The sequence below is a fragment of the Notolepis coatsorum genome (assembly GCF_963971535.1).
Source record: "Notolepis coatsorum genome assembly, chromosome: 2".
In the NCBI taxonomy this organism is placed as follows: Eukaryota; Metazoa; Chordata; class Actinopteri; order Aulopiformes; family Paralepididae; genus Notolepis; species Notolepis coatsorum.
This window is the reverse complement of record NC_140166.1, coordinates 46677303-46692241: the sequence shown is the minus strand read 5'-3', so window position 1 is coordinate 46692241 and position 14939 is coordinate 46677303. Positions and strand designations below refer to the sequence as shown.

Here is a 14939-nt window from a genome sequence, read left to right as displayed (position 1 = left end):
CTTCGAAAGGGCAATGAAATGTCACTATTTTTCTTATTTTACTACACCTTTTTTATTTTATTTTGCACTGTAAATAGTTAAAATGTATAATAAATAATAAAGTTGTCCACCAAAAAGTGGATGGAGTGCCCTCAAAAAAGTATAGGAGAAAATAAAATGTAAATAAAAAAAAATAAACACAGGTCTCACTGTAACCAATACATCTAAATCCCAGTACCGTGAATGTCTCTGTGACCCCGTTGCTTGTCAGGATATGATACGGATGTGGGAAAATAACCAGTGTAACTGGGAAATGTGTGTTTATCTTATTAAACAAAAAGGTTATAATCTCTGTAAAAGGTTGCCCTCATGTGATGTCCATCACACCATGCTTAAGATGTTCTATACTGTATGTGCTTTCAGTGACCTTTAACCCTTTGCGTGGTCTGGTTTGGTAAGGCAACAGAAGCACAAAAACACACCATGGGGGAAAGATGGAACTACTGGCAGCAAATGGCAAAAGGCATTCATTTGACCGATCTAGAAGACATGTATACTGTAGATCCAGATCTAGAAGACATGTATAGATCCAGATCTCTTAACAAAGCAATGGTCGTTCTCTCAGATCTTAGGCACCGACTTTTTGAGCCATTTTCCAAAAACATTCACACATTCAAATGATTTAATAGAAACGTTTACATTATTAAATTATCAGGTTTTTCTTTTCTTTTCTCTTTTGGCCGGACGGGGGGTGGGGCCAGCGCCTGCAGATGCGTGAACCTGATGCGCTAGATCAGAGCATCCTCTTAGTAACGTGTGTGTGTGTGCGTGCGTGCGTGCCTGCGTGTGTGCGTGTGCGTGCGTGCGTGCATGTGTGTGTGTGCGTGCGTGCGTGCGTGCGTGTGTGTGTGTGTGTGTGTGTGTGTGTGTGTGTGTGTGTGTGTGTGTGCGTGCATGCGTGTGTGTGTGTGTGTGTGTGTGTGTGTGTGTGTGTGTGTGTGTGTGTGTGTGCGTGCGTGCGTGCCTGCGTGCGTGCATGTGTGTGTGTGTGTGCGTGCTTGCGTGCGTGCTTGCGTGCGTGCGTGTGTGTGTGTGTGTGTGTGTAGGCAGTGGTGTGTGTCTCACTGTCGGAGGCAGTGGTGGAAGAAGTATAGTACACGGTTCCTTTTACCGTTTTTCACCAGCTGTTACACTAAGTGTGGAATAGGTCTGGCAATGCACAGTCAGTTATTGATTATTTGGTTGAAAATATGCCTACTGATTAAAGTTGCTAACAATAATTATCCTCTCAGGTGGAAAAATACCCACAGATGCTATCGACAGCCTATAATAGCCTAACCACTTCCATGATCCTAGTTAAATCTCATCAGACATAACTGGCAAAATGGAAAGATCCAACCATTCAAAATATCAATCCCTAACCATGAGTCATTTGGCTATATAATGTATCGTAGTTATTCAATGCGAAACACCTCTATGAGTGGCAATAGCAGCTGCTGACTATAACGTGTCTGTCTGTCGCTGTGATCACACAATCAGGCCACTGGAGCAGGTGACCAACCAACGGCGTCACTAGAAAACAGATTTTTAAACAACATTTTTTAAAACATTGACCATACACGGTCCAGCCAATATACTTTACATTTTGACCTAATATTGTTTAGTTATTGATCAGATTCTTATTTACCAGCCGGTCTGGTCAGCGTACCATTATTTGTATAATGCACTGTGGTTAGACTATAGCCTATAACTTTTAAGGGACTTGTGCAATACTGTGATATAATTTGTTTGTTATTTGTGTCATGTCTTTTTATTAATACTTTTTTTTAATATTCCAATGAAATTCACTGAAGACTAGTTCATCCACAGGGACAATAAAGTACCTAACTAATTAACGGTTTAAATGACCTAACAACTTGATGTAAGGTTTTAATTGCAAATGCTCGCAGTCATTTGCTAATGTTTCACCCGTTTCAATCGAGGGCCCCAGATTGCCAAAGCAAATGCACCCTGGTTCGCCAAAGCAAATCCAAGTTTGACACAGTGCCAAGTGCACTTGGATAGATGCCACATGATGGAAACGCTAGAAAAGACACAGCACCCACACTTAACCCTTTCACTACCACACTACAGAAGGTTAACCTTTCACTACCACACTACAGAAGGTTAACCTTTCACTACCACACTACAGACACAGACGGTTAACCGTCTGTAGTGTGGTAGTGAAAGGTTAACCGTCTGTAGTGTGGTAGTAAAAGGGTTAACCTTCTGTAGTGTGGTAGTGAAAGGGTTAACCTTCTGTATTGTGGCAGTGAAAGGGTTAACCTTCTGTAGTGTGGTAGTGAAATGGTTAACCTGCTGTAGTGTGGTAGTGAAAGGGTTAACCTTCTGTAGTGTGGTAGTGAAAGGGTTAACCGTATGTAGTGTGGTAGTGAAAGGGTTAACCGTATGTGTCGTCGCAGTGAAAGGGTTAACCCGTTGGTAATGTGGTAGTGAAAGGGTTAAGGCATTCAATGGCAGAGTACTTTCACCTTGCGGAACGAAAACCTCTCTTTCTGTGTGACCAAATAATGGAAACGTTCAAGGTCTACTGGAGCCGTGTGTTCAGAATGGCTAGTTTGCCGGCAATAGTGTGTTCAAATAAATACAAGGCGTGAGACACGGCGTGAAGGCAAACAAAGTCAACGGGAAGATGAGAACGGAGGCGAACAGACACACAGCTCCGCTCCAGGCGGCACGAACAGCGTAATAAAACACTAGAATTCTGCAAGGCATGATGGAGCAAATGTGGGTATATGAATATGAAATAGACTGCTATGAATTCTCTATACATATAAAATAGGTTACATTTAGAAATGGTCTCACATATTTCTAAATGTCAACAATGCTACTGTTGAGGGGGAAAAAATGCACTGGCATGTCACGTCCCAGTCTTGTCGGGGTCCAACTGTTAAAGGTGTCTAATGTCAGTGTTTTTGACCACTAGTTGGTGAAATTGGCGCTATAGCGCACAGTAGGGGGAAATAAAGGTGTCCCCGAAACGTGTGTATCATGTGTTCTTCCGTCACGTGCATGAGGGGGCGCACTGCACGCCACGAGCACAGGGGGCGCACTGCCCTTGTGCTTCAGTTTGAAGGGTCTCTATACGATCCTCCTCGAAATATAGACTATAGAAGAACAGCAAACTGTCTATTTGGGCCGGAAATGTGAATATAAACAAAAGTGTTTAAAAAAAAAGTGAATTTGCTATAGCGCATGTCATGCTCTGTCTCAGCGATTATTGGCAGCTTAGCCACGTGGAGAAGGAGGTGCTATGTGTACCTGTAACCAGGGTTCGAATTATCACCTGAGAGCTATGGGGGCCCCCTGAATTCTTTATTTTGTTTACAATTTTTTTCCTGAAACTGTGGCTGTTTTCGAAGTCATATTTAGAGGAGTATCTCATTAGGATTAGTCTAATACTAAGTAATAATGACATCACACAACAGTCTAATCATTAGACTATTGTGTGATGTCATTATTCAGTCTCATTCTTAACCATCAATATTTGTTAATGTTCTTACTCACCTCTGATATATAATGCCATATTTACATATTTGCATTTTGCATCTGATAAAATACAACAATTTAATTTGAAAAATTTGAACTAATTTATGAACTTGAATTAACATTTATTTGTCTCTGCACTTATAAATCGAAAACTAACAAAATAATCTAATGGAAAATAAATAGTTGTATGGCACAACAGCAGCATTTATCAGGATACAGTAAGTAACATTATCATCTGATAATAAAATGAACATAAAATAAATAATGTTATAAACAAATGTGCACAGGTAATCAAGAACTGAATGAAAAATAAATTACAAGTCATAAGGGGGTTCAATTTGGTATAAGGCAACCTTTCTTTAGCGACAGTATATGCTGCCCTGAATGAACTTGGCTATCTCCTTGAGCAAAGGAGATCTCAGAGGATCTGACATGGTCAACACACATAGACACAGTAGTAAAGAAGGCAAAACAGCGCCTCTACCACCTGAGACAGTTAAGGAAGTTCAGAGTATCGGGGAAGATACTCCAGTCCTTCTACTCAGGAGCTGTAGAGAGCATCTTGACCGGAAACATCACTGCCTGGTATGGAAACAGCACGTCACAGGACAAGAGGGCCCTACAGAGAGTGGTGCGCTCAGCCGAGCGTACCACGGGTATTGCACTACCTCCCCTGCAGGTTCTATACAACAAGAGGTGCAAATCCAGAGCCTGCAGAATAATGAAAGACCCCCACCACCCCAATAACAGCCTGTTTCAGCTGCTGAGGTCAGGCAGACGCCTGCGAACCCCAGCTACTAGGACAGAGAGGCTTAGGCTCAGCTTCTTCCCCCAGGCCATCAGAGCCCTGAACAATGAACATTGAGTACCACAGAACACTGAACTATCCACACATAAGCACACATGAGCACACACACGACACGCACGCTGTGCACGCTCACACACTAGCAGCCACTTTGACACTTTAACATGAGCGGGCACACACTCATGCCGCACACACCCACACTTATTGCCAAAAGGAAAGGCTACTTTAAACTAGTATTAGCAACAGTAACAGTGTATTGCACTACCAAAGCTACCTAGCATGTCCTATATGCTCTGTAAATAACTATGTACAAATGCCGAGATGTCACACCATGTTGCCTGTTACCTGTTATTGCACAATGTTTTTGTATTGGATTCTATTATATGTTGTACCACTGTATTGCACATCGTTGCGGGCAAGACCACCCGCATTTCATTGTATACTCGTATGCCGTGACAAATAAAACTCTTGACTTGACTTGAAAAAGCAGATGTGATTTTGCTCACTTTTCTTGGAAGCACTTCCTTCTGGTTCTGAATTTCTATTTCTATAGCTTGCTTATGAGCAACGCTATCACTGTGCAAGTATATTTTCTTCCTCAACTTCTTGCTCCGAGAGCTAGTCACAGTCCCATTCATCCACTGCTCTGCCAAATGGGCTCCAAATGATTTATTTAACAATATCTTGGCGTTTTTACATGGAAGGCAGCCAATGCATCCCTCCTTGGCAAATAACCAGCTATATTTATTTTTCCAAAACTTCCACTGACTCGGACCCCAGCATTGTGGTGGTTGAGTAGCAGCACAGTCCAGGTCTAATGGTGGAGACTCGGGTCTGGCAGTGGCAACCGGCGCGGTAACAATAACAGGTGCACTGCGCACAGGAGCAGCAGAGCTAACACTAGTACTAGCACTAGCAGTGTCAACTTCAGTGACAGTAGCGCTGCTAGCTGCTGCACTAACAGTGTCAGTCTTTGGCCTTTTTATAAAACCAAAGCTGTCCAGCTTTGTACAGCCTTGCGGCGGGTTGAGCCTTTTTTTTGGCGGCATGTGGCGTACTGTTTAGTGTTTATGTTTTCAGTTGCAGGACACGGACCGGCAGCCTTCTGTTTACAGCAGCTGCTTGCTGCTTCTTCTTCAGTAGGTGGGAGTAGCGTTAAACTTATGGGCGACGCTCATGGAGGTGAAATGCAGCCTATTCCACAACATTAATTACTCGGTTCTTTTAAAAACTGAAAAGAAAAATATGATCTATTAACAATTTATTTAGGTAACATAAATAATACTAATTCGTACATAAAAAAAATAAAAAATAAATAAATTATATAATTTTTTTGAGAGACCCCCACAGGGGGTCTTGACTATGGGGGCTCAGACTATAGCTATGGGGGCTCAGCCCCCAATGGCCCCCTCATAATTCGAACACTGCCTGTAACACATTCTGTGCCACGCTGTTTCCGGGAAATGGCTATGCGAGGCCACCCATTAAACTAATGGAGTCCGTCACCTTGTTTGTAGAGCTATAACTATATTCTATATTATAGCTATGCGATAAGAATAGAATATAGAGAGCCAGATTGAAGCTATAATCTAATTTCCATCTGTAGTCCCTTTGCAGGTTGATGTGAACACAAAACATGCAAAGAACATGCAATACAAAGACAATGAACAATAAAGACAATAAACAATGCAGTACAAATACCACATGCTGGACAAAATAAACAACAAAAACATAAACAAATGTACATAACCTTATTACAACAAAACTCTGACATGACAATACACAGGACTAATTGACACAAACAATTAACACTGTATGGCATTGGTGACTGCTCTTAAAATGTGTATGGTATGTACAGTAGGCAATATTGCGTGTTCATCAGAAAGGTGTGTGTCAATTAGGGCTGACCCCGATTAGTTGAATAGTCGACTAATCAATCGAAAGGAGCCGCAGTCTACTGCCAACCTCTTAGTCGAATGAAAAGAAAAAAAAATATTATTATTATTATATATATATTTTTTAATCATTCTTTCCAAAAGCAAAGAGGCCTAGAAGCATGGCTAACGCTAATAGAGCACATACCAGCGAGGCTACCTGCCTAAGAAAACGGGCACAGAGTCACTTAAAGAGGATTTCACACACTAGACATATAGAGCTGTATCCATCAGTGGACCAATTGCATGCTTTCGCAGAGGACAAGAAGCCTTCAGTCGACTTCAGTCGACATTAAGCACCGCCCACAGCCCAAATGGAATGATCCATTTTGTTTTCTTTTTTTGCATTCGGGGGGTAGTTGATTACCAGTAAAATTTCGGCCAATCAAAGTCGACTATACAAATCCTTAGTCGGGGACAGGCCTAATGTCAATGTTCCACTTTACATTCTTCTGAAAAATCAAAGCATCAATCAAAACATGCTGGGTAACCGAGGGGGCCATAAGGCCACCAATCACTTACTGTCACTTACTGCTGACATAATGAGTACCAGCATGTTTGCATACCTACTGAATTTACACTTTTAAAAAGTAACAAAATTAAATCGACCTGCTGTGGTCTAAATCTAACATTTCATCATGATGCATCTAATAGTTGCCTAAATATTCTGAATGGAATCACTGCTGGAATAAATCAGTACTGAACCGCTAATGGGCAACTCGCCGTATTGGAGTGTTTGTGTCTTTCCTACTAAATGGAAAATGGTAAATGGCTGCATTTATACAGTGCTTTTATCCAAAACGTTTTACAATTTGTTCCTCACTCACACATTCACACACCGACGGCGGAGGCAACCATGCAAGGTGCCAACCTGCTCATCGGGAGCAATTAGGGGTTAAGTGTCTTGCTCAAGGACACTTCGACATGCTGCCCGGGGGGAGCGGGAATCGAACCGGGAACCTCACCAGACGACTTCTCTACCTCCCGAGCCACTGTCTACTACAGTATGCACCGCACTACCAACCATCTCCTGTCACGTTCCTAGGCCCGGTCCTGGCTGGACCGGGCAGGAGAATAACATTGGACAGTGCTCTCCGCCTGACATTGGCTCTCTACCTCCCTCTAGTGACCTAAGCCCTATGGTGCGGTCTGCTATCCTATGTTGGTTGCACATTGTTGATTTAATTTATAATGTTCTGTTGTCCTGGGCCATCTCTGTCTATGTGTGATGTCACCCCCCCTGTTGAGTTGTTGTGTGTCATTGCCTTAGTGTCTAGTTGTGTTTAGTTTGTCATTGCTTTTGTGTCTAGGTTGTGTTGTGATTCTGTGTTTTGACCAGGTGTTGTTCATTGTTAATTAGTGTGGGTATTTAGGTGTCTGTCTGTCCTCATTTCCTTGTGGTGTCATTTCCTCCAAATCCTCGGTGTTCCCCTGCTCGTCGTGTCTCCTGTCTTCTCCCGTGCCTTGCTGTTTTATATTGAGCGTTTGTAAGTAGTTTAGTATTTTGTTTCGTTGTGTTTTATTTTCCGTGTTTACAGTTCAGTTCCTTGTCACTAGTGCCAGCTCGGCTGAGCCGTTTATGTTTCCTTTTGTAACGTGCCGTGGTCATCAAGTAAAGTCTGTATACACGTTATCCTGCCGTCTCTGCCTCCTCCATTCCTGGCCGCTACCTGAGTTCTCATCACCTTCCCTCACTACCCCACCTATTCATAACAGAATGACACCACCATTAAAGAACCCAGCGGACCGAGTGACAGGGACAATGACCATTATCAGTGGCATGATACATGATGGGGATCATGCAAACTACACCCCTCAGAAATGTGTTTTTCTGTTAAAGCTAATCTAGTCCGTCGTGGATGAGCGTCCGGAGCTGGAGCCGCAGATGGACGTCTTGACCGGCCAGGTCACAGACCTCATGGAGAGGTTTCGTCCTGCTCCACCCTCCACAGCTAGGGCAGCCCCGTCTGCTAGCTTGGCATCTGCGGCTGGCCGGGTCTCCACAGCTGGTGTAGCCCCATCGACTAACACAGTCACTTCCGCTAGCTTAGCCCCAGTAGCTAGCACAGCTAGCAGGACTCCTAAAGTTAGCGTGGCCTCAACTGCTAATTTAGCCCCTGCTGCTAGCACCTCAGTTCCTTCCACTAAGTCTCTTACTGCTATTACTGTTCCTATGGCTAGTGTAGCATGTACAGCTAGCAAGCCTCAGAAGGCTAGCAAGCCTAAGAAAGGTATCACGACAGGAGCTGCTAGGCTTTCACCGACAGCTAGCTTAGCCTCTGCAGCTAACCAGGCATCTACAGCTAACCCAACCCCTACTGTTAGCTTAGCCTCTGCACCTAGCCAGGCCCTCCCAGCTAGCATTGTTCCGGCAGTTAGCCAGGCCTCCCCAGTTAGCACAGTCCCCACTGCTAGCTTAGGCTCTGCAGATAATCAGGCCTCCCCAGCTAGCACCGTCCCCACTGCTTGCTTAGGCTATGCAGCTAGCCAGGCTTCCAAAGCTAACCCAGCCCCCACTGCTAGCTTAGCCTCTGCAGCTAGCCAGGCCTCCCCAGCTAGCACAGTTCCCACTGCTAGCTTAGGCTCTGTAGCTAGCCAGGTTCAACCAACTAACCTTTCCCCCACAGTGAGTCCAGACTCCTCATCCCCGGATCCTACACCACGCCTCGCCGCCGAGACCGGTCCGGTCTCCGCGCCCTGCCCGACCTCTACACCTGATCCGGCTGCTGTGCCGGCTCCCGGCTCCTCAACTGATCCTGGCTCCCTGTCTGGTCCAGCTCTGCGCCGTGATCGGCGTCCTGGTCCTCGCCCTGGTCCTCGCCGTGGTCTTCGCCGTGGTCTGCGTGGGATCCTGCTCCGGGGGTCGTCGCCGCTGCACCTCCGTTCCGGCTCTCCTGAACCGGTCCCTAGTCTGGCGGCTGGAGGGTCTCTCGTCCGGGATCCTGCTCCGGGGTCTAGCTCCCCTTCCCGGGCTTCTGCACCTGTCCCCACCCCCCCTCGTCGGGCCTCTGTTCCCAGGTCCAGCCCCCCTCCCCGGGTCTCGGTGCCCATCCCCACCCCCCCTCGTCGGGCCTCTGTTCCCAGGTCCTGCCCCCCTCGTCGGGTCTCTGCGCCTGTCCCCACCCCCCCTCGTCGGGCCTCTGCTCCCAGCTCCGGTTTCCCTCTCCAGCTCCCTGTTTCTTTCCCCGCCTCCCCTCTCCGGGCCTCTGTTCCCTTCCCCGCTCCTCCTCTCCGGGCCTCTGTTTGCGTCCTCACCCCCCCTCTCCGGGCATCTGCGCCCGTTTTCAACCCCCCTGGCTGCTATGCCCCTCCTGGGTTTTTCGCTCAGCCTCCCGGTCGCTGGTCTTCGGGTCCTCTCCCTGGGTCCTGTCCGGAGTTCCGGCTTCCTCCCTCGCCTGGGTACGGACGTTGTTCTTGGGGGTCTGGAAGCCCCCCCTGTCATGTTCCTAGGCCCGGTCCTGGCTGGACCGGGCAGGAGAATAACATTGGACAGTGCTTTCCGCCTGACATTGGCTCTCTACCTCCCTCTAGTGACCTAAGCCCTATGGTGCGGTCTGCTATCCTATGTTGGTTGCACATTGTTGATTTAATTTCTAATGTTCTGTTGTCCTGGGCCATCTCTGTCTATGTGTGATGTCACCCCCCCTGTTGATTTGTTGTGTGTCATTGCCTTAGTGTCTAGTTGTGTTTAGTTTGTCATTGCTTTTGTGTCTAGGTTGTGTTGTGATTCTGTGTTTTGACCAGGGGTTGTTCATTGTTAATTAGTGTGGGTATTTAGGTGTCTGTCTGTCCTCACTTCCTTGTGGTGTCATTTCCTCCAAATCCTTGGTGTTCCCCTGCTCGTCGTGTCTCCTGTCTTCTCCCGTGCCTTGCCTTTGTATTGAGCGTTTGTAAGTAGTTTAGTATTTTGTTTCGTTGTGTTTTATTTTCCGTGTTTACAGTTCAGTTCCTTGTCACTAGCGCCAGCTCGGCTGAGCCGTTTATGTTTCCTTTTGTAACGTGCCGTCATCATCAAGTAAAGTCTGTATACACGTTATCCTGCCGTCTTGCCTCCTCCATTCCGGTCCGCAACCTGAGTTCTCATCGCTTTCCCTCACTACCCCACCTATTCGTAACAATCTCCCATAAGACTGCAGAAGTGAGATTCCATTCCCCTGGGTTCAGAATATCCTACACTTTACGATGGAGACTGTATGATATTTTGCAATAAAAAACATTGGATCCACTTGAAAGGTTTCCCGGCATTGATAAAGTCTCCTTAAAACTAGAAATAAAACCAAAAAGCCTTAAGACACCTTATCTGAGTTGGAACGGACGTTTCGTTCGGGAGCTGTTCAGCGAGATCAAGCAAAGTAAGAATAAGATATTCCTTTATTGATCCCCTTGGGGAAATGGAGGCATCATAGCAGCATGGGTGGGGGAGGGGAGGTACAGGTAGTAGAAGACATACAGGTCACAGAATTATAGTACAGTGGAGAAGTAAAAATAGAATAAAAAGGCAGTGCAAGCAATATACAATATAATTAACTCTGGACATGCGCATATGGGCAACAAGGTGCGAGATGAGGGTATGTATGCCCTCTGTCACATTTGCCCTACAATAAATATAGTTACAATATATAATCTAATAATCTAAATCGAATCTAATATATAATCTAAAAAAAACTGACTGCTAAGATGCTAAATGCTAAATATATGCAATATATTATCTAATAATCCAATAGGGGGGGGGGGGGTGATGATGCCTCACGATGGGCTCTTTTCTCTTGATGGAAGGCGGTCCCAGCGTCCCAATAAGACACTGCTGCGCTACGTTTTCTTTTTTTTTTATCCACTTTTTCTCCCATTTTCTATATTTTTCTCCCATCCCAATTTCGTATCATCCAATTCAACCCTCCCCTGTCACGAACGCTGTTTCTTGCCTCCCACAAGCCGGCTGCAATGTGGGTCATACATACTAAGTCATACATAGCACAAGTCCCCTCCGGTACTTGAGGTAACAGCAGTCGCATCTTTTCACCTGCGCAGCTCGATCTCTCAGTGGCGAGGAGTAACGCGTGGGAGGCTCACGCTGCCCCCGACACTTCCTGATTCTACTGCGCAGGCGCACCAACCGACCTGTAGGAGTCGCTGTCCACAACGCCCGATCCCCACCCATCAGTTTCCCACCCCCTAATACGGCCAATGTGTATTAGTATGAACGACCAGCTAAACTGAAAGCAATGTGGAGCGCTGGGCTCGAACAGGCGATCCCAGCGTCTCCACATTCGTGGCGAGCGCCTTGCCCACTACGCCACGTAGCCGCCCTACACTGCTGCGCTACGTATCCATTCACTATTGTGACAAAGGCGAGGGGAGGGGTCAAGAAGAGCACAGGGGTGGGGATCGATGGTACGGGAAGTGCATTAACAGAGGAGGGTCAGAGCCGTGAATAGACCTGTAACTCCTGGTGATTATTGTCTAAAGTAGTCGGTGTTAACGCTGTTACTCTGTGTCCAGGCTCAAGCAGGTACATTACTTGTAACTAGTAAGTGCTAGGTAAGCGGCCCTTATATATCTACAGACTTCTGTCCTTTTATACTTGCTTTTTTAATACCAGACGAGCAGCAAATGGGATGCTTTTAAATGTTCCTTCGATGCAGTCAGAGCTTGGTAAAAAAAAAAAAAGCTGCATTCTCCCACTATGCTCCCTTTTTATGGAATACGCTGCAAGTGAAACTTTGTCTAGAGGCACTTCCTACTGTGAATGCTTTTAAAGGTATGCTACGACTAGCCCTTCATGAAACATGTAACTGTTTTACCTGATGATATTGCTGATCTGATTATGCTTCTTGCCACTGCACAAATGGCCTTCTGTATTTATATTTGAATTGTATGTTTTTTGTTTAATGCCCTTGTTTTTATGTCGAAACGTTGTTGTGTGCCGTGTTGGTCAGGACTCCCTGGAAGAAGAGATCTTGTATCTCAATGGGACATTCCTGGATAAATAAAGGATAAATAAAATACAGATATTGAGTGTCGTTTTGTAAAATGGGTAATACCGGTGTTGTCATGAGTTTATTAGTCATGGGAAGGTTCACATCACCGCAGCAACCCTAGTCTAAAGTGTAGTGGTGGCACGGTGGTGGAGTGGTTAACACTGTCGCCTCACAGCTAGAAGGTCCTGGGTTCGATTCCCGCTTGGGGACCAGGTTGCCGTGTTGCCAGTTACCCAGGTGGTGGGGTATCTCCCGGGCCTTTCTGTGTGGAGTTTGCATGTTCACCCCCCGTGCTCACAAGGGTTTCCCCTCCCGATAAGATAAACCCAATGGAAAATCATGCACAACAGATCGCTAACGCTGACAGGAGCACTTGGATTGGTCCCCGGGCGTGGCCCGACACCACACAGCCCTTGTCTGCTCCCGGATGCCCTTGGGGGGGAAGGACGACGGGATGGGAGGTGCAGAGAACATTTCGTCAGCGAGTGTGTGTGTGTGTGTGTGTGTGTGTGTGTGTGTGTGTGTGTGTGTGTGTGTGTGTGTGTGTGTGTGTGTGTGTGTTAATCTGATGAGAAATAAAGACTTCTACTACTTCTACTAAAAGAAACGTGTATGATGGACAGGATGGGATGTTTAATTCACATGCACGGCACTCACATTGTCTGTTCGGAGCTTCTTGGCCGGGCAGCCACCATCCACGGGATGTAGCATGTAATACAGTCTGACTTTGTTGGCATGTTTCCGACTCTGAGAGAGAGAGAGAGAGAGAGAAAATATGGAGGAAAGGAAAATATGATTATCTGTAAAGAAGCGGAATTCTGCACAGGAAGTACATTTTTGTTTTCTGTAAGTCCTCTGCCTCACTCTCACAAACTGAGAGCATAATAATGTAGTCTTTGTGACCTATTTCTCATACTAGCCACTGGAGTTTCACAAGAGCTGGATTAGAATTAGAATCTCTATTTTTCTTCATTTCTTATCGCATAATATACAGTACCAGCAATTTGTCCTCAATTCTTTTAACCCTTGCTATCTAGGAGCGGTGGGCACCTCCAGGGCACCAGCTCTAATGCCAGGGCCTTGTTAAGAGCAGGAGTGTGTTCCAAGCATACGTGTCTTATTATGGGATGGGAGGAGACCCAGAGGAAACCCACACGAACATGGGGTGAAAACACCATGCAAGAAAAGGCCCCCCCAACTCCCCGGTCGGGTTCAAACCTGCGTCACGGTCTTCTGAGAGAATACTTTGGATAACTCATCCCTACAAAACAATCCTCTTCTGAGAGGTGGAAAGCTATCAAACCACCGATAGTGGTGGGAGAAAATATCGACACAGTATAGTATCGCGATACTTTGCGTGGCGATACTGTATCGATACAAGGATGCCAAGTATCGATATTTTATTATGCAAATTATAATATTTAAAAAAATATATAATTTTTTTGTATATATTTTTTTTGTATAAGGAAGTTGCATTGTTCATTTCAATACCTGTAATAGTACAGTAGTCCACACACACAGATTACAGTGTTGACATCTGTCTGCTTGAGAAAATCCCATTTGCTGCAATAAAAATGATTGAAGTGAGATGAACAGACTGAAAACTTTATTTTATTAGATAAAACATTTTGACAAAGTTTTACTTTGCAGTTGAAAAAAAGGTAATAAATCGCAATATTAACATTGCAATACTCAGCATATCGCAATATATTTTGAATCGCAATACTATCATATCGTGACTTAAGTATCGTGATAATATCGTATTGTGATTCCCACCCCTACCCCGATACTGGATTGAATTGGTTAATTAAATAAAATTAATTAGTGAGTACATTTCATTGAAAGGTGCCAACCTGGAGCTCTCGTACCGCGCAAGCCCATTGATTTCCCCCCGGGATTCAACAGCAGACCCCTGTCAGGACAGAGTGTGTCAATCAATCCCTTGTTCAGTTTATCTGAAGATAATTCAGTTTGCTGACAAACGCTCCAGAGCGCTGCCTGTTCTGAGAGAGCGAGAGAGAGAGAGAGAGAGAGAGAGAGAGAGAGAGAGAGAGAGAGAGAGAGAGAGAGAGAGAGAGAGAGAGACAGAGAGAGAGAGGGAGAGAGAGAGAGAGAGAGAGAGAGAGAGAGATTTTTTAACCAGATGCTCTCTGGTGACGCATGGCGCTGTGTGGACGAGTGCCCGGCGGGTTTGTCCGTCAGATAGAGTCCCAGAGAGACAGAGGGACATCATGACAGAAACATCCTGCCTGTTTTTAAGAGGCGATTGAGGCCAGAGGAATTTGTTTCCAGCTGGGATATTGCCTGCCTGCCCGCCCGCCTGGTCCCTCTGCTTTGAATCAGGCTCGGAGAAGCATGAAGGTTATATAGATGCTTGAACGGGCACAGAGTCCATCATTCATCGGAGTCTCGTGATTTTCTTCTTTCTTTTTTCACATTAAATGCAATCTTCTTCTACTTAAAGGTGTACTATATTTGGATTGCGAACCATGTAGACTCAACCACACAGTATGAGGAAGAAGCAGGGGATTGAATGGTCGAATCTACACTGTCCTTATTGCCGGCCCATAAAAGCAAGGACTATTACCATCACATGTATATTTCGGTGTCATTTAGTTGAGTCTAAAATCTCACAGAGTGCACCTTTCGAACAATGAGGTTTCTCTACTACAGCATTCATTTGGATTCACTTCT

General features: G+C 45.4%; 1 protein-coding gene across 1 annotated transcript in view; it reads right to left on the bottom strand.

Annotated features, from left to right (window-relative positions):
* Positions 1-14939, bottom strand: part of zmat4a (zinc finger, matrin-type 4a) — a gene marked incomplete at both ends in the record, with an annotated part of 244472 nt that overhangs the window by 174040 nt on the left and 55493 nt on the right. The window contains one exon of the mRNA XM_084337929.1: positions 12903-12992. Coding sequence (XP_084194055.1) covers positions 12903-12992 — 90 coding nt within the window. The remainder of the gene's footprint in view (positions 1-12902; positions 12993-14939) is intronic.